This window comes from Haliotis asinina, chromosome 2 (assembly GCF_037392515.1).
Source record: "Haliotis asinina isolate JCU_RB_2024 chromosome 2, JCU_Hal_asi_v2, whole genome shotgun sequence".
Taxonomy (NCBI): Eukaryota; Metazoa; Mollusca; class Gastropoda; order Lepetellida; family Haliotidae; genus Haliotis; species Haliotis asinina.
Window position 1 is genome coordinate 85487848 of NC_090281.1, and position 20167 is coordinate 85508014.

Here is a 20167-nt window from a genome sequence, read left to right on the forward strand (position 1 = left end):
GCCAATGTCGGCGTCCCCTTCTCTGCTACGGCCGGAATATTGCTTAAAATATTGCCTGGATATTGTGAAAACGTGAAAACTTACTTTCGAGGGAGGGAGAAAGCGTCCGTAAGTGGTGCACGTGCTCAATCACTTCATCTCATGGACAATAAAGCATGTTTCAAATAAGACCCACTCACTCTAGAACCACGGAATTCGTTGAGTAAACATTCCCTCTATCAACGTCGTGTAGAAGAACATTCGTTGATCAGATATCTCCATCATAACGTTAGCACCTGCATTTCAGAAAAACAGCATAGATTGTCTGTTTTATAACATCACGTCAATGTATAACTTCGACACCCGATCAGAAGCACCTGTTATAGCAGCAAATCTGGATGAGTGAGTGGGTGACTTCAGTTTTACGCCGCACTCATCAATATTCCAGCTATATGGCGGCGGTCGGTAAATATTCGAGTCTGGACCAGATAATCCAGTGATCAACAGCAGGAGCAACGATCTACGGAATTGGAAGACGATGACATGTGTCAACTAAGTCAGCGAGCCTGACCACCCGATCCCGTTAGTCGCCTCTTACGACAAGCATGGGTCACTGAAGATTAATTCTAGCCCGGATCTTCACACCCAAATCTGAATGAATCACTCTCGTTGGTGTATGCATGAGAGACACTTGTGACGTTAGTTATAATTGTTTGCATGGTCAACGCGCTTGCTTATCACGTATTAGGCCCGGGTTTGATTCCGCACATGGGTCCACTATGTGAAACCCCATTACTGTGTTCCCCATCATGATATTGCTGCAATATTGCTAAAATCGACGAAAAAATCATCCATCATTTCGATGACTGTTGTTATTTACATTTATTATATATACACAAGCACCTTTATGTAGTGGTAGTGTCCGCGTGTAAACTTAACTGTAGCTGAGTGAGTCAATGGACCAAGGCGTACATGCCAAACGTCATCTGACACGAATCGAAACTTAAATATATAGATCAATAATTGTAACAGTGATTTATTATAAGTCAAGTACTGGTCATCTCGTTATTACTTTTCTTGTGCGGCCATACAAACAGAACCGAAAATATGTGACTACATCGATCATCTGTGTGTCTTTGCAGGCATCTGTCGATAGCATCTGAAAGCCCAGACGATAATTTCGGATCTGTAGCATTGATAATACTTTACCTTGGAGCCATAAAATCGATTGCACAGATTGCATTGATGACACAGATAACTTCGGCAACAGTCTTGCTCCATGCGTGAACTCGTGTTGTAGGACATGTAGCATTATACAAGTTGCCTGAACGTGATGGGAGCGCACACTACGAACTCTTTATTTTTATTGCTCTTAAACATAATTGATTAAAATATTCTTGTAATAATTGAGAAGAATCCGCAACGTGTCTGGAATGTTGGTAAAAGTGAAGTTAAACCAAACTCAAATTCACTCACTCACTCAACCTGAAACCTCTATCCTCGTGGTTTACCTGATGAAAGCGCGGTGGGGTAGCAGAAGGATGATTAGAGCGTCCGCTCGTCACGCCGAAGGTCCAAGTTTGATTGCCCAATGTGTGAAGTCCATTTCTGGTGTCTCCCGCCGTGACATTGCTGGGATATTTCTAAAAGCAGTGTCAGACCCTACTCACTCACTCACTTTTAAAATACATATGTCCTATTGTAACACGCCCTCGACTGGCCCGTCTAGGCAAACGTGCAACGTCATCTAGATAATACAGGAAGTCATTACTCCAAGCATTACATGTTTGACCCTTATTTGAACAAGGGAACATTCCATACTACAACTAACAGTACAGGCTTTGTTTCTATAAGAGTGTATGTTTTAGGAAACTGTGAGTACCGCATATTGAAATACATTAATGAGCTGCACCAGGTATGAGTGCGATAAGTATATCTTTTCCTAACACGTGATATCCTGTTATGTGACGTTAAAGGGTTAACGTCACAATCAACCCGTGACAAGCTATGCTGCCGGAAACTCTTTACAAGTAATGGACATCGTGGTAGCAATCGTGAGGACTTTTCTAGTAGATGCTTATATAGATGCTCTTTGAGGGTGAAGGGAATGTGTCCCCCGCCGTGATATTGCTGGGAGCACTAGAAATGTTGACGTCACTTCGGACGAAACTATGGTGTCCACGGCGGTTTTCCAAAAAGGAATCTAGAAACTGATATATATCGAGCCAAATTTGGTTTCCATAGGATTGCAGACAACATAAAGCGGTTTATCATCGAAAACTGTGCTCCACAGGAGATATCGCTTTTGTGAGATCAAACGATATCTCCTAGGAGATATCGCTTTGACAGTTGATTTTGTACATTGCCCTGATAGTGCCATGACGTGATAGCGTTGATGACGTCACAATGATGACGTCGCACTGCAAATCTAAAGTCAGTACTGTATCCAGACATGAACATTTTTCATTGAAAACTAATGAAGAATGATCTTGGATGATAAACTGAATCTCACCCTCGTGCCTACAGGTATATTTGATATCAGAAGACACTTGTGTGAGATCATCTATCTATCATAGGAGATGTCCTTCACGTAAAATAATGCACAATGCTTTGAAGGCTACTGAGACATTACAGAACATTATGACATCACAGTACAATGACAGCACTAATGATTTTCATCTTAGCTGATTATTGTTACATTTACTCTCAAGACACTGTTGACAAACGGACATTTTCAAGAATAATTTTGGTTGAGAAATAGAGTCCTCTTTCTGTGCCTTTTTTATGTTAAATGGTAGCATATCAACACTTAAACTTCAAAACACCTTGGCAGGAGTTTCCATACATTATTCTGGCTCATCGTGGATGTTATCACGACTGATCCATAGTTTCAGTATTTGTGCAGCGGTCCATGCCTTAGGCCAATGCTTCAGTCAACTGTCATCGGAAGACCACGTGAGTGTGCGTTACGTGACAAGAGTTATGGATTTGTCCGGTTGAGGATATAATCATTGACCTAAATTCGGAGTGGGTCGCTGAATGGGGGAATTTGAAGACGGAGGCTTTCTTGAACAAATGACGTTGATCTGGCCACAGTCTCCAACAGTGCCAGCATCGCCAAGGATCAATCAGCGCGTCATACATGTTTCTGTGTATGAGTTTCTATGTCAGATCATTCTACAATTCATAACAGTTTGAATTAAAAAACCAAAACAAAAGAAAACACATTGATGCAAACTCCTTATCAACTCCTTATTACCGGGTCTTCTTGGAACTTAAGCATCAATACAGATGAATGCTAGTATATTCAACGATGAATCAAAGAATGAAGATAGCATGTCAGTTGCAGCTGATATTCAAGATGGCGTTTTATCACTACTATGGGCCGATAAGTGTTTACCATTATTATTGCAGAGACTAGGTTATCCTATCAGCTTCTTAAACATTCCAAGGATGGAGGTGTATCTTTCCAGATAACGTATCCCTAAAACTGACCATTCGCTTTTATTTCAAAGTTTAAATTGGCATTTGAATGTGACTAAAATGGGCATCCTTGTATTTGGCCACCCATTCTTGATGTAGTTAGTTGAAATTCTAAGGCAAATTCCACAGCTAAATCTGCTCTTGTGAAGTCATTGTCAAGCAGTATAGTTCCACACACTGACCAAGAACATGGTATTTCGCAATACCTAACAACACATGAGAGTAAAAATAGAACAAACAAATATCTAATAAGCTTCACGTAAACCAACCTTTGATAAGGTATCATGCACTAACTGGTCTAAATCGTCAACATGAAGTGGAGATCCGTTGGTGTCATATTGGACAATCTCAGTATACCCACTCATTGTCATTGAAGGGAAAAGATCCCAATCACTGTATTACTGAGCCAGTCCAATGACTTTCAAGCATCTCCTGTTGAATATGCTGATTTTCCGCCTAAATGTCAACGATTCTGTAATGTTCAAACTATTTCTGAACTTACCGTTTCCTATTGCTGATGTTCATATGTTGCAATTTCAAAAATCAACCAAGGAGGCTGATGTATCCTATCCAGCTAGGAGAAAGATGTGCCCTGACCACCATAGGTCCATGTGCGCGGTCCACCATTGGGTGTATGTGGTCTGTCCACCAAAGAGGTCAATGTGCCCTGTCCACCAAGGAGGTTAATGTGCCCTTCCACCAAGTAGGTCCATGTGCTCTGTTCACCAAGGAGGCACGCGTACGTGCCTTGTCCTCCAAGACATTTCTGTATTCTGTTCAGTAGGGAGGACGATGTGCCCTGTTCATCAAGGAGGAAGATGTGCTCTTTTCACAAGGAAATCCAGTTGTCGTGTCCACCAGGAAGTCTCTATGCCCTGACCACAAAGGAGGTCCATGTGCCCATGCTCATGCTTTGAATATGACGCATCCCTTTTCGCAACGAAAGTATTAAGTTAATAGCTTCTTGCAATGCTGGACCTATGTGCAGCAACGTAAATGGGCAAACTGGCAACGTGTTTCGACAAATACCGTTTGACCAAAGACATGGTAGAGGTCAAAGTGCAAAGTGCTCAAGAACACTGCCATACTTGACCCACGACGATGGCTGTCCTTTTCAGTGTTCAGTATGGACTGATAAGGTGGCTAAGTGAGCCTCTTGTAATTCCAAATTTAACTCGGGATCGGGTTGTCAGGCCGACTGACTTGGTTGATACATGACATCGTGTCCCAACTGAGTAGAACGAGGTACATGATGTTGTTCACAGGACTGTCTGATCCAGACTTGATTATTTACAGACCGCTGCCATATAGATGCAATATTGCTGAGTGCTGCCTTAAACATACAAAACAATCCGAACTTATTCATTGTTCCTCTGTTTTCACTGGCGATTGCAATGGATGGCACCATTTGTTGAATGGCTGGCATCATTAATGTTGGATAGTGTGATTCACAAACAAGAGTCAGACACTTATGATGTTTGTTTCAAAGATTTCTTCTGATATTGAATTATTTTGTGCTATTTACAAGCATTGGTGCTCGTCAATACTTCAGTCATACTTGCATCATTATTATGTCTGAGTGTTCTCCCGATTCATTGTAGCAATAGATGGAGATAAAACCTGTAGGGGATAAAGAACCTGTTTTGACATATTTTGATAATTTATCTTCACACCTTTACTATTTCTATCATTTTGAAATTCCGCAACGACATAATTTCGTTTACATTCACTGTAGATGTAACGTGGTAATTATTCTCTTTATCTAAATCCTCTTTTCACATCAGTCTAAGATTTCATTTGGTTATTCAGCATACATTACGCGAGTATCTGTTCAGAGTTTATGAAAAAGACATCCAATAAAACGACTGCCCAATGATCAATATACTGCGCTCCAACTCTTCTTAAACAGAGACTGTTGAACTTTCTCGCGGATCAATGGAAGTACTAGCAATTATTTCACTGCTGCCATCCTTTTCAACCCACAAATCGATTGCACTGGCGGGAAATGGAACGTGCCAATATTTCACTTAACCTGGATGGTGAACAGCACAAATGACCATTTTTTGTACGAAACTTAAATTATGAAATGTTTACTTTGCATGTTATTCTCGGTGTTAGGACAATAGGAACTGTTGATAAGAAACCTTAAATGCAAGAATGTTCAGGAGTTTGCACGTGAGCACAGTTTTGTGCCATTCCTTTAAAGAAAGGTCGATTATAATCTGTGGATCATGATACTTGTCCATCTAATATATTATATTCTGCTAATCGTACCACCATATTTTACTTGATGTTACTGGTCTTTTATGTGTCCACTAGCGACATCTGCACAGGGGCAAGGCTGAAAATGGGAGAGGTCAGCGTGCAGTGGTGCGTGTATCCCACGTTACATGGTCTCTGATTAACAGACTATGGCTTTCCTACCAACAAACAGTTGACGATCTACCATTTTTAAGACGTCTCAGGTCAGCGAGGAGAGTATTGGATTCACCAATCGTTAGGAATATCTATATTCAGTTCAACTCCATGCCCGTTGGCCACGTGTTGTGGCGTCTAGAATTGTCGAACTGCCAAAAGATGTCAGAGGTGTGAACTGGGTTAATCATCTCTGGTCATGTGTTATGTTTTCAACAAGTATCGAATCACTTTGCTGCTTCCATGATTGGGGCGGTCCTGTCTGGCGACATCGAAATGACCATTAAGCCAACCTGAGACCCCTTGACGGAATGGCGGTGGATCGGTAATGGTGTTGGTGGCACCATTATGTCTCAGCAAGACTGGGGCTTGATAAGGACACGTGTGAAACGCCTTACATGCCACCTGGTAAACATGGTCCTGTGCTGCAGGAGGAGTGAACCAAACTCCCACAGTTACTGCTCTATCTCCCAAAACTTAGACTGCCATATCTTAGACAGTCGTAACTTAGACACTAATGAGGGGGATTATTTAAGGCATCAACCTTGGCTGACATGGAGTATGGTCCTCATTAGTAAAGTTTGGCTTACAGATAAATGCAGTGCTTATTGTGCCAGTAATATCCATGATCAATGATTATGATAACAATCATTAAGTGATATATGTTTTATGTCCCTGATAAATGCTGATGTCAAGATACAAATATCATACTTAAGAGAAATGTTGTGGAGAAGCTGCGCATAATATGCCAAAAATGGTCATGGTGAACATAGTACCATTTTTACTAGTTGATACTGATATTTGATCTCTTTTGAGCCTAGGATCTGCATAATCAGTGATGTTAATAATGACCAAGTCATTAGTCAAAAGATGTTTATTGTATGACAGACCTCCGGGCTACATGAGAGTTACAGTGATGAAGAGATATGTACTTATATATTTTAGGGTATACAATTCGTTTAATAAGAACATCTGATTTTGCTAATGCATTCTTTATATACAAAGACAAATGAACTGTAATAGGTTCGCTATTCCTATGTAACAAAGACATATACATATATGCATATAGTTTCTTTCTTGCAAGAAAATGGTCTTGTATGTATTTCTGTCTTAATTCATCATAGCAAGGACATATCAGTAAGTATTACATGTATGTATTACAAATTGAACGTAATGTTATGTGTAAATATTATATTTTACGGAAATTTTGTGGAAATGCAGTGGACATCATCAACATTGTACCATATTTACTATTCAGTATTGATTTTATTTTGGAACTTGTAATAAATATGCTGAATGAGCATAGCGCCTTGTCTAATTGGTTCTCTGGACTGGTCCATGACAAGAAATAGGTTTCAGCTTGGGGATTAGTTATGGACTGAACCAGAAATGGTGTTGTTTTGAGCTGTCAAAGATATGGCGGTCTAAGGTTTGGGTGGTTACCCTCACGCGTAGTATGTCTCAACGAGTGAATTAAAATGTGCACCATTAGGCGCACATGATCCAAAACGGTCAACGATGACATCTCCCACATTGCTCCTTGTCGTCAGTCATCATCACTGTCTTAATTCACTTCCGGTTGTAATGTGTTCTACCTCTAAATATATCTCTGACAATATTTGAAATGTATGCATATTTGAGTTACATTCGCGTCATTTCTGTTATACGTGAAGAATAAATTTTAAAGAGTTTGATAAAGATCAGGAGACAATTCCCCAGATGGAAGAAAACTGGGTAGCTGGTGTCACTCGACTTGATATAACTGGCTGTTGCCGCTCACTACACAACAGCAGGTTGTGTCAATTATAAGTAAACCTAAATTTAAACAACAAATGCGTACTATTTTGTCCCGATATTTCAATCTTGGGAAAATAACTTTTCAAAGAAAATTTTCAAACATATTTATCATTTATCATATGATATCTATAGTTTTCTGGTTTTCACCATCGAATTGTGTAATTTACTGTATAGAATGCACACTGCTATATTATGTATATATGTTATCAGTTACTAGTGATAACCTTTTATGTGACGCTAAGTCTATGGTGATAACCAGTTCAAGAGGATAAGTCGGGGATGGTATGTCATGGTGACCAATTTCGCCTGCAGTCACGGCTGTGTTGACAAGTTAGAAGGTCCAAAGCTAAAGAGCCTCAAAGGTCAACGTGATAACATTTGTTTACATCCGTAATTTGTACAGATTGGATCCAACGTCCAAATAAACAGCAGTAAATTGGCTTTTTTGTAACCTGCGGAGTAGGTTTATAATATCACAGTGGCACGAATGGCCTAGTGATCTCTGAAGGATGCCAGGCCAGCTGATTGTGGGTCCCATACTCCGGCTGGTTACGACGCCTTATTTATCAACAACCAGATCTGGCTGGATGCATCCTCTTTCCTCCGTATCCATGCAGTTGGCTGGAAGCCATACAATATCTATCTTGTATGTGGATGCCAATATTTCATTGTTCATTTTTTCATACTTCTTGTTTCGTGACAACACATTCGACTATTTATCACTTAGCCTATGCGCTTTTATGCTTATGCCTTCAATATTGTAAACCCGTGAGAGTCCGGGTTAGAATTCTGGCCGTCAGTAACCCATGATTGTCGCAAAAGACGACTTGCTAACGGGATCAGATTGTCAGGCTCGCTGACTTGGTTGACACGTGTTATCGTTTCCCAGTATTTTTCGCAGATCACAGCTCATGCTGTTAATCACTGCATTGCCTGGTCCAGACTCGATTATTTACTAACCGCCACCTATGGCTTGGAATATTGCTGAGTGAGGCGTAAAACTAAACTCACTCAATATTGTACGAGCTGTGTACACTGATATGACTAACGAAATGAAATGGAATGTCGGCTGTCTGGATAGGAGGAGGGGTTGGCATCCTCACCAAGATGGTGTACGACTACCAGCGTTGGACCTTTCATCTCACAAATGATACAACGCCTGTGCTGTTCAAAGTGTCGTTGAATTCTCTCACATCTGTAGATGGAACCCCAGAACTTCATCTTACTCATACTTTGCATCATTAAAGAAGGAGTCCAGTCCAGTCTAGGTACAAACGCAATGCTAAAGATACCATATCGGCAGCGATTTGCCAAAAGGCCTAGAGGCCATTATCAAGAGCTTGCCATTTTACTAATTGACTGACACAACGTCTCTTTCTAAGTAAGGTTAATTCCAAATTTGCTAGAACACCAAAGTGTAGCAAGTAGAGTACCTCTTTCATTAAATGTTAGTTTTAGGAACCTTTATGTTGCCCCATTTCGCCAACTATTTACATATCAACTGTTATGATTAAATATTTGGAAACCATAAAACCATAAATTTTGATGTATTGTAGTTTGAAAGAATCATCACTTTTCGAGACAAATATAATTGTCAGTATTCTCTCCCAGTTTGCCATTCAGTTTGAAATACATGTCTTCATACATGTGTAAGCGTTATGAATGATAACAATTGATCACGATAACCATCGTGGAACAGTATCTCCATTCTTTTATATCAAATGTGAATCAAAGGTCACGTGGTTATCTCAGATAGGGCAGAGAACTGCCCCAAACTGGCCTCATCTGCTTCAGCAGCACTTTGACCAAACTAGGCCAGGAATGTCTGACGTCACAATAGTGGTAGCACACTGATATTTACCGAATAAGCAGGTTCAGAGTTTTACCACATATCTCTCTGGGAAATATTCCTCTTTCTGTCTACTGTATGGAGTATACAAGGCTTGGGTTACATGGAATGCTTATATGATATAAATGTTTGGACATAGAGTACGCCATTGTGTCCTATGATGGCCATATGGAAGGCGTGTCTACGCTCGTATATAGACGTTGATTCCTATACCCCCTTTCTGGCGTTCTGCAATATTAACATCTTTGTTATGGAAGTGGCATTATATGACTGCGTTACAGTGAAAACAGGGTTTATTGTCTTACACGTGAAAACGTAGCATCCCAGCTGTAGCAACTCCCCATGCATGTAGACTTGGCAACACAAAGAGGCTGTTGGTGTTTCATTTTGTTCGGTAACACCATAATTGATTTGCAAACTCACTGATCCTCAGCGATCTATAAAGATCTGGATTAGAATATATCTTCCGGAGGCCATGTTTGTCGTAAAAGGCGGCTAACAGGATCTGCGGGTGGTCAAGCTCTTGGCTTGGTTGACTCATGTCATCTTTATCCCACTTGCGTAGAAAGGTGATCATGATGTTGATCACTGGATTATCTGGTCCAGACTTGCTTATTTACAGACCACCGACATATAGCCTAAATATTGTTGAGTTAAACAATGAACAAACCTATAATCCTGATCACTTGGGAACCGACAATGTAGTAAAAGTCAATTAAGATAATTCAAGCCAACACAATCGCATGCTTGAAAGTCAATTTGTAGTAAGCTGGAGGTGGATTGCGTTTATCGTTGTTTTCAGTATTATTACAGTTATATCCACGGACATATGTGGGTATGTTTTAGTGTGATGATTAAAGTCCCCCGAAAGTAACGTGTAAATTCATACTTATTCACTCACTCACTCACTCTTGTGGAGATAAATGTGAAACATACTGATGTCAGTTCAAACGAACATAAGCGACTACTCATGAACATCAATCCATGGACACTTGAAGGAATCTGAGAATGGCAGTAAGAAATCAGCTCACTACTACCTCACAAGTGTTGTTTATGTTGTTATCAGCCAAATATCCATGTTTAGTCCCAGATAAGTTGTTTCAAAGGCATTTAGAAGTTGGAGGAATCAAACTAAAAGTGCTTTATGGTGCTTTACGTTTCGAGACAGATTCTAGTCTCTTCTTCAGGTGAAACATACTGAAGAAGAGACTAGAATCTGTCTCGAAACGTTGTGACCTTGTATAATAAAGAAGTTGAACCATAAAGCACTTTTAGTTTTTTTAGGCCCAGAGTTCAAAAGCGGCATTGTGTACTAGGAACTTCCGTAAACTGTCCTGACGTTCACGTTTGTCCTGGCTACCCTGAAGAAGCTGGGCATGTCCATCAAGCAAGCAACAATTTATTTTTCAGGAGGGGCTTATCTACCGATCGACACATCCTATCCTACACCATTGCTGGAGTCCATCCTGAAAGATGCAGAGCCGAAGGCTGTTCTCACATCAGAAGATCTGTCCAAGAATGTCACGGGTGGGTCGATGCAGACGTCATGTTGACGTTGTCTCAAAAGACGTTGTCACTGAAACAATTTGTGTGGGTTGTATGGTTTATAAAATTGGCTATTGTTCTGTTACGACTTTGTGATTAGATTTTTACCAAATTTTAGACCGATTTTTTAGTATTACAAAATAACACAATCCTACATTTGATAATGAAATATTGATAATGACAATAATGAATACTATTAGTTACACTGTGTTTTAAATGGGTGCACGGGACTGTAAGACCCTTGTAAAATCAGTATTTCCTGAGACCCTGGTTCAGTTCCCCACGTGGATAACATGGGTCATATGTGTGAAATCCATTTATGGTGTCCTCTGTCGTGATATTGATGAAATGTTTGCCATAAATCTCACTCTATAATGTATTATTCAGGAGCGGATACACCTTTTTGAGAAAGGGGGTGCATACTTCATTTAAACCTGAGTTTCAGTGGTCATTTAACAAAATTTCAGGGCAAAAGGTATGGTACGCCCCTTCAACCCCCGCCAGTGGTTCCGCCTGTATTATTAATATTACACCAGAATAAATGCTTCGAGAGTCACCATCTCTCAGTCACTTCTACACCGGTGTCGTATACCTAGGGGTCAGACACCAGACATACCATGTCCCTTTAGACTATGTCAGAACAGAATGTCCACTTATAATACCTCTGGCGGTATTTAATATGGCGTATAATACAAATATATCCAAGAAAGCCCACGCAAGTCTAGAAAATGTGGCAAGTCTAGATTTCCTTAGCTTCTGAAATGAAGAAGGTTTCAGGGCTCCATTTGATTATATTATTTTTTACTATGAACTTTCTTCAGTAAGATATGTTCATTTCAGAGTGTAGTTGTTTGTCTAGCTGTCGATATAAGCCCTAGACAATAGAGGATGTGTAAGACTATACAGAAAGGTAATAACTGAATATTCTGAAGCCCGCCGTTACCTCTTTGGTTCCAGGTAATAAACTGATATAAATAGTTACTACCCATCTAATATCTTTCAGAAAAAGGGGATAGTGTGATCGCTTTGTGGTAGTTTTGTGTTTCGTAACGTGGTAGTAAAAGTATTCGCTCACCGCTCCCATGCGTCATGGGAAGTAGTAAGCCAATACAAAGATGACTATGTTGATAGTACTATAGTGTATATACTCTTTCCATCCTCCCGTCCCCTGAAGGTCCCGGGGTAGAATAGACCTTCAGCAACCCATGCTTGCCATAAAAGGTGACTATGCTTGTCGTAAGAGGCAACTAACGGGATCGGGTGGTCAGGCTCGCTGACTTGGATGACACATGTCATCGGTTCCCAATTGCGCAGATCGATGCTCGTGTTGTTGATCACTGGATTGTCTGGTCCCGACTCGATTATTTACAGAGCGCCGCCATATAGCGGGAATATTGCTGACTGTGGCGTAAAATTAAACTCACTCACTCACTCCTCCTCCCTCTCTTTCCAAGAAAATATTCAGTTGTACCAATTCTCACGCTACCTGTCTCTCTTTGTGTTTCTATCTCGGTCCAAGTGTTTCTGTCTCTCTGCGTGTCTCTGTCTCTCTGTGTGTCTCTGTGAAAAGGAATGCAACTGTTTTAACATTTCCAGATTCTCCCAATGTTGTTATAATGTCGGAAGGCTGGCAAGCTCGTCTGCAGCAGGAGATCGACCGACACAAAGGCGACCAAATACAGCAAGAGGTGACGCTTGACAACCTAGCCTATATCGTGTACTCATCTGGCACAACAGGCAGACCTAAAGGTGAACTCACTCCACCATTTAGGTCCTTGTGACTATGATGTCTTTAGCTTACAAATTGTGTTATCAATATAATATGACTAGTTTGTTATCAATACCATCATCAAGATTCCATTTGCACAAAACTGTCTTGGCTTAGGTAATCGCAACTACCATACTTTAACATATGGTTACGATCCTCGTAGCGCTTTGTGCACGTGGATCCAGCCTAGACTCGCGTACTAACAGGCCACTGTCACTGGAATATTGCACATTACGACGAAAATTAAAACATTTCTCATGGATGAATAAATACACACGCTAAAACAGTAGGTGGCGATAGTAAAGACTGATTTCTTATGTTCCTAAAAGAAAAAGAAGAAAATGTATGACATCCTTACCCAACATAATACTTTCTATACTCACCGTAATACGTGATCATGTATTTTTTTGCTCAAGTTTTTACAATCACTTCTTAAGCTAAAAAAACATGTTTATTAAAAAAATAAAAATTATGTTTACTTAGCTTTAGTAAGCTGAGACCTGAGGTAATCCATTCACTGAATCAGAGACAGGTTTCGGATAACCATACGGCCTCTATGCGTTTCACTTGTAAATGCCATACAAAGAATGTAATAATAAACTATCAAAGTAACTACCTACTGAAACTATTCAATTAAGGAAACTCCGATTGTCGCAGTAACGTTAACGTTAAATACAATACTGGTATATGTTAGGCTATCTTATGACACGGCCCGTTGTTTCATCATGAAACTGTGTGTTATTGTGCATTAATCGTCCTTCAAGGTATAATGTGTCCCCACCGGGGTGCCGTATTTTCTTACCACTGGCGCCACATCAGTTACCCGTATGGTGAAGGGGAAAGAGAAGGCAGCAACATATTCTTTGTATGGGAGATGCTCCGGCCCATACTCAAAGGTAAGCAGAATTTCTCTGTTCATTTTAATCGTCAAACCTCTGGTTTACCACGTATTCAGATATAAATATATATCCTACTCACGGAAAAGTGTAACAGAGCGTAAGGTTTCTGATGTGTTCATTGTGCTTGTCTCCTGGGATATATTAATTGGATTCTCCGACCTAATTAAAACACATAATTGTATGTGAATGTATCTCACTGTAAAATAGCATTTCCGCCCGCTACATAATGGGGAATATCCACATAAAGTCATTATGGTACTTATCCCGAGGTATATAATATTATTACTGGTTACTGCTTCTATTGTCAGGGTAAATAAATTACCTTGACAAGAGATATAAGAAATCCCCATTGAACCAGCCAAATATAACACAGACAACTCTAAAATATTCAATAATATATTGAACAAGTTACAATCACAATACAGATTTCTAGAACAATGCAATTGAGTCAAGGTAATGGGTGACAAATACATGATATTAAGTCTCCAGAGTGTTGGCATATACAGTGAGAGCCTGTTTGCAAAGTCAGTGGTCAGACAGACTGTCAAATGATGGTGATGCACTCATGACGTAGACGAATGCAAATAAGTGATGTAGACAGGCAGACGACGAGGCTGATATACACACTTCCGGTATACGCTCCAGTATAGAGTGCACGTCCGTGTGTTAGTCCATGTTGCACAACACAACAACCAGCCTTTATATATACTACAAATATACGACACACAGTCGAGAGCATTCGAGCAAATCACGGCTGTCGCATTCGCTTACAAAACACGAACACGAAATCAACATTAGATTGATAAGGGCAGGAAACCCTAGAGCGCTATATAAAAAGGCCTGCCGCTAAAAATATTATTACCGTGATACGAAATGTGACCCACAGCTCAAATTCAAAACACTGAACATTGTAACCATATGATAACTATAATTAATTTACAAATTACAGAAAACACACTGTCGTAACACTGTTGATTTAGGCATGGTAAACATGACAAACCACCACTTCTGTTGTCTGTGATGTCTGCATTTGACTTATACTCCAATCTCTGATTGAAGGAAACTGTCGATTTGTTGTGCAGAGTTGCGTACCTTGGGCGTATCAGGAGCCTATCGGCATTGTTAAAACCACAGATTCGCTTTGATCATTAGGTTTGTGAGCTCGGTCCCTGGCATGTGGGACTCCCCGAAGGGCTGGCATCCAGGACCTGGACCACTTCTTCCATATCAAACGGATACACAACTCAGTCATTGCCATATTCTTCTCCAGGTGTGCCAATGTGTATTATTCCCAACTGTGTCATCTACGACCCTCACTTACTGTGTCAGAACATCAGCAGCAATAACATCACCCGAGTCCTCTTCACGCCATCATTACTGGAGACAATTCTGAACACTGCAGACATAGACTTCAAACAATCGTTGAAAACGCTCAGGTGGGTACAATTGTGTGACGTCAACTTTGCAGCATTGTCGCCCATATGGGGAAAAAACCCTAAAAGGTTACACACAAAATCAAAATATAAAGGGACTGTTGGTGAAGATGCACTTTTGGTAGATCACAAAGGTTCCTTGAATTGAGTGACTTGAACACTAAGTGCAGTATCATTAAAGGGCGTAGCTTGATGGAGAAGAAGTGAAGAGTGAGTGGTTTAACGTCGCTTTGAGTATTATTCTAGTTATGTCGCCCCATATCTGTGGAGGAAAGCGGAGAACGAACAGTGGCTTGTAATATATAAGGCGACTCGTTAAAACGAATTATGTAGATGGTTATTCATATAATTCTAGTCTGATATATTTCATTTGAAAGATTTATTGTTTTCAAGGCCATATTTTACACATTAATTGCTAACATGCGTATCAAAGATATTCTCCTCTTATGCGAAACACATTATATAGATATTTTCCCAACTCAAACAAGTGGTCACAATCAGTAGAAATCAATAATGATTTTAAATTATCAGTATTTTTGCCATTAGTGGAAATGTATGGAACATCCTTACGAAAATCTTTGTACAAAGGACAATGATATATGATATGACATTCATCTTCGGTAACTTTACAAAGAGAGCACATAAAATCATTATCTTGATAATCGCTTAAGCCTTTTCTAATACGCTGTATGCCTAATCGATTAAAACAGCATCTAAATAGGAGAAGCGTTTTTCTATATTTAATATTTTTAACATTGTATATGTACAATTCTGGAGAAAGTTAATGTTTTATTAAGGAGTCAAATTGTAATGACGCTCTATCAGATAATTCAGAATGCCAATCTTCCCTGGCACAGTCAATCACTCTGTCTTTAAAAGCATTTAAAAACATATCAATATCCCCTACCACACATGGCCAAACCCGTTAGTAAATAATAGTTGCATTATGTTAGTTGCCCAATTAGACCGTTTTCTATTACAGGATTGTTTCATCATAAGGTACGATTGGTGAGGATATCTATATGACGGCATGGAGATTAATTTCAACCAATATCTAATACAATTCTTATATGAGTTCACGTATAATGGATATCTCCCACATTCGCCATACAGAGCAACGTTTTAAAATGATTTACTAACATTTAATAAATATCTACAAAATGATCGGTGAACAGTTTCTAATTGCTTCATTTCCTTGAATCCCCATATTTCGCTACCATACATTAAAATCGGTACAATTTTCGCATCGAACATCTTAAAGGCGTCTGTAATATCTATATTAAACTTGCGAATAAGACATTTCAAAGGGAATAAGGCTTTGTTTGCTTGTTGCGATAAAACGGTACAGGCTTTTGTCCATACATGCTTAGGGGTCATCATAATGCCTAAATACTTGTTTGCATTAACAACTTCTATTTGTTCTTCATTATAAGTCCACTTTTCATATCGTGATAATGGTCCCCCGTTTCTGAAGACAATCACTTTTGTTTTGTCGATATTGATCTCCATGCCCCATTTCAAACAATAATTATGTAGGAAATCTAGTTGTTTTTTGCAACTTCAGAGGGGTATCAGCAACTAACACTAGATCATCTGCAAATAGTATTGATAACACATTACACATTTCCTCTGTTATAAATACACCACTGTCAAAAGCTTGACTCATAGATTCCGAGAGCTCCTTAATGAATATCGAAAACAACAGGGGGCTTAGAGCACACCCTTGTAAAACTCCTGTAGAGCAATCAAAGTAATCAGATAATTTATTACCATCAATTACAACTGCAGACTCCACCTTGTACAAATCTTTGAGAATATTAAATATATTTCCATGTATACCATTATTTAAAAGTAGAAATAAAAGCTTTCGTCTATTAACCATATCGAAAGCCTTTTTGAAATCAACGTATGCACAGTAAAATCTCCCTTGCTTTCTTGTTGTATACTTTTGGATAATAGATTGAAGGATAAAAAGATTACCTATTGTTAATTTTCTGAAACCACCCTGATACTCTTCGATAAGGCAATTACTTTCAATGTAGTCATCTATTCGCCTGTTGATTATATTTGTAAACAGCTTGCTCATAGTATTAAGCAAGGAAATGCCTCTATAGTTGTTAGGTTCGTTAGGACTTCTTATAAATAGGTATTATTATTGCAGCACTCCAAGCTTCAGGGAACTCCCCTTTATCCAGAATGCGGTTAAAGAGAAGAGCAAGATATGGGGAAATAAATTCCTTTGTAATCTTGAAAAATTCTGATGGTATTCCATCATTACCCGGCGATTTATTGGGTTTCGCTCTATCTATTGCTGCCTCCACTTCACATACAGTTATAACATCTGATAGATCATTGTCACCACATTTGCTACAATTGTGACAATCATGTTCATTAGCAAAAGTTTCAACATAGTCATCAAACACACTGTCGCCATTCATGTTTAATATTGGCTTCAATACATCTTTAAAATACGAATGCCACATTTCTGCAGATACATTACAATAATTATTTTATTTAGATGAATATTTCTTAACAAGACTCCAAAAGCTTTTATAATCATTACTCATGGCCTGATATAAATATGTAGTTATTAGTATTCTGCACCCCAGACTGTACATAAAATACTTTGGGGATACATTTGGCAAGTCTAGGGGATTGTTCTGGGCTCCATTTGGATTTGTTTTTAAGATAAATAGGTTTTAAATATTTTGTAATAAGATAACTATATGTTTTGGACTAAATGTCAGCCTGCTGATGAATGTACATCCGGGTTCTGTAGATGAGTCACGTTGCAGTTTGACTTCACCAATCAGCGCTGTCTATGTGAGGGCGTGGCGGTGGGGTAGTCTAGTGGTTAAAGCCTTCGTTCGTCACGCCGAAGACCAGGGTTCGAAGACATGGGTACAATGTGTGAAGTCCTTTTCTGGTGTTCCCCGCCGTGATGTTGCTGGAATATTGCTGAAAGCGGTGTAAAGCCATACTCACTCACTCACTCACTATGTGAAGACCACAGACAGTAGTAACTATATGCATGCAGTACAGATGACCTACAGATGTAAAGCCTTATTGACATAATGGGGTGAAAAGGTTGATGAAACGGCCATGCTCGCCGAATGCATGGCAAAGGTTACAATTGCACAATTTATTTACCATGGCCACCATATCAGACTGGGAATAGCATGTGTGCTTGAACTTTCTATACCACTGGAAGACCTTTGAAACAGACAGGATGCACAGAAGCTACTGCGCATCGTGTGTACCAAGTACTGGTCTAGTGTAGCGGGGCCAGCGTTAAGAATTTGATGGATTTCACAGGTAATTAAATGCATGCATTGACAAACAACATGTTTGTTTGATGATGCTGATGTTGATACTCATGTGAGATAGTGTTTCCATTTGATTTCAGTGAATTTCCCTTCTGTAGGATCCATAAAGACCAGGATCAGAATTAAGTCTTCAGTTTGTCAGGCTCTTTGACTGAGTAGATACATGTCAAAGCATCCCAACTGCACAATTTGATGTATATGATATCAATCACAGGAGTGTCTGGTTCAAACTCGATTATTTACAGACTGCTGTGACCCATGAAGGTCCCGGGGTAGAATAGGCCTTCAGCAACCCATGCTTGCCATAAAAGGCGACTATGCTTCTCGTAAGAGGCGATTAACGGGATCGGGTGGTTAGGCTCGCTGACTTGGTTGACACATGTCATCGGTTCATAAAATGCGCAGATCGATGCTCATCTTATTGATCACTGGATGGTCCAGACTCGATTATTTACAGACGACCGTCATATAGCTGGAATATTGCTGAGTGCGGCGTAAACTTAAACACACTCACTCACTCAGACTGTCGTCATAAAGCTGGAATATTTTCTAAGATTGTGAAAATACGGACATTGGGCTAAATAAAAAAGGGAAACGTTTCTCGGGCTTCGGCGCGTCACTTTTATTTGTGCCAATTGTAACAAGTTTTTATTGCTATTTAAAAAAATACTAATTTTGACTAGGCCGAGTCCATTTGTCCACCATAGGAATGAGTGTCTTTAAGAATGAGTGTGATTGAATCTACAACCCATTAACACGTGCTAAACGTCCCAAGTAGTATTTCTGAGAGAGAAAAAGTAAAAAATGCGATCCACCCTCGTCACTTTTTTTTCCATCTAAAATGTTAAAATATGTCCTACCGCCCTCGTCATGTGCCCGAGAAACATTTACTTTTTTTATGCAGCCTCATATTTCATCCTAGCTTCGATTCGGGTATTTCAGTGTAATGATTTTCGAAGTTCAAAGAAAAAGAAAAAAACCTGTATTTTTCATTACCTTTGTCAGACATATTTTTATTGATCCGAAAATGTCATTTACAGTATCAAACAACCTTTTTTATTCAATAACATTGTTAATTTAAAGCATAAACATAATGTTCCCCGCTGTGGTATGTTTAATTAGCACGCTTTTGCATGACGCATCGATTTGTCTGGAAATACATGTTCTCTAACAGAAACGTTCTTTAACCCAGACAAATATGGTTCTGTGGTGAGGTGGTGACGACTGCGTTACTTGGGAGGTGCGTCAAGACGTTGCCATGGATACGCTTTGTCAACCTGTACAGCATTTCGGAATGTCATGACGTTGCATGCGAAGATCTCACAGCATACTACACCAATAAGAAAGTAATAATATATTATTTTCATATGTTTCATAAAGGGCGTTGCCAGTGTTACCTTGGTTACGTAATAATGGTAAACGGTTCAAAGGGTTGTGCAGGGTTATTGTTTCAAGAGTTTTGTGAAAAAAAAGCGGTTGATAAATGCTGATAGAAATAGCTCTTGCAGTAAACAGCATGTGTATGTAATGTAGATGTGTTGTTGGACCGGCGTCCTTTTAGTGTGGTTGTCTTTTTTCTTGCGTGTTGGTTTGATTCACTGGCACAGTCGTTTGTGTGTTTGTACAACCGAGACCCTACCCTTTGTTTCATTGTAGACACGCACTATTCAAAA

At 39.5% G+C, this 20167-nt stretch overlaps 1 protein-coding gene across 1 annotated transcript in view; it reads left to right on the forward strand.

The window, feature by feature from the left end:
- The window catches only part of LOC137274485 (uncharacterized), a 44951-nt gene that overhangs the window by 3126 nt on the left and 21658 nt on the right, over window positions 1-20167 (forward strand). Inside the window, exons 3-7 of the mRNA XM_067807693.1 lie at window positions 10934-11050; window positions 12665-12817; window positions 13601-13732; window positions 15006-15171; window positions 19687-19840. Coding sequence (XP_067663794.1) covers window positions 10934-11050; window positions 12665-12817; window positions 13601-13732; window positions 15006-15171; window positions 19687-19840 — 722 coding nt within the window. The remainder of the gene's footprint in view (window positions 1-10933; window positions 11051-12664; window positions 12818-13600; window positions 13733-15005; window positions 15172-19686; window positions 19841-20167) is intronic.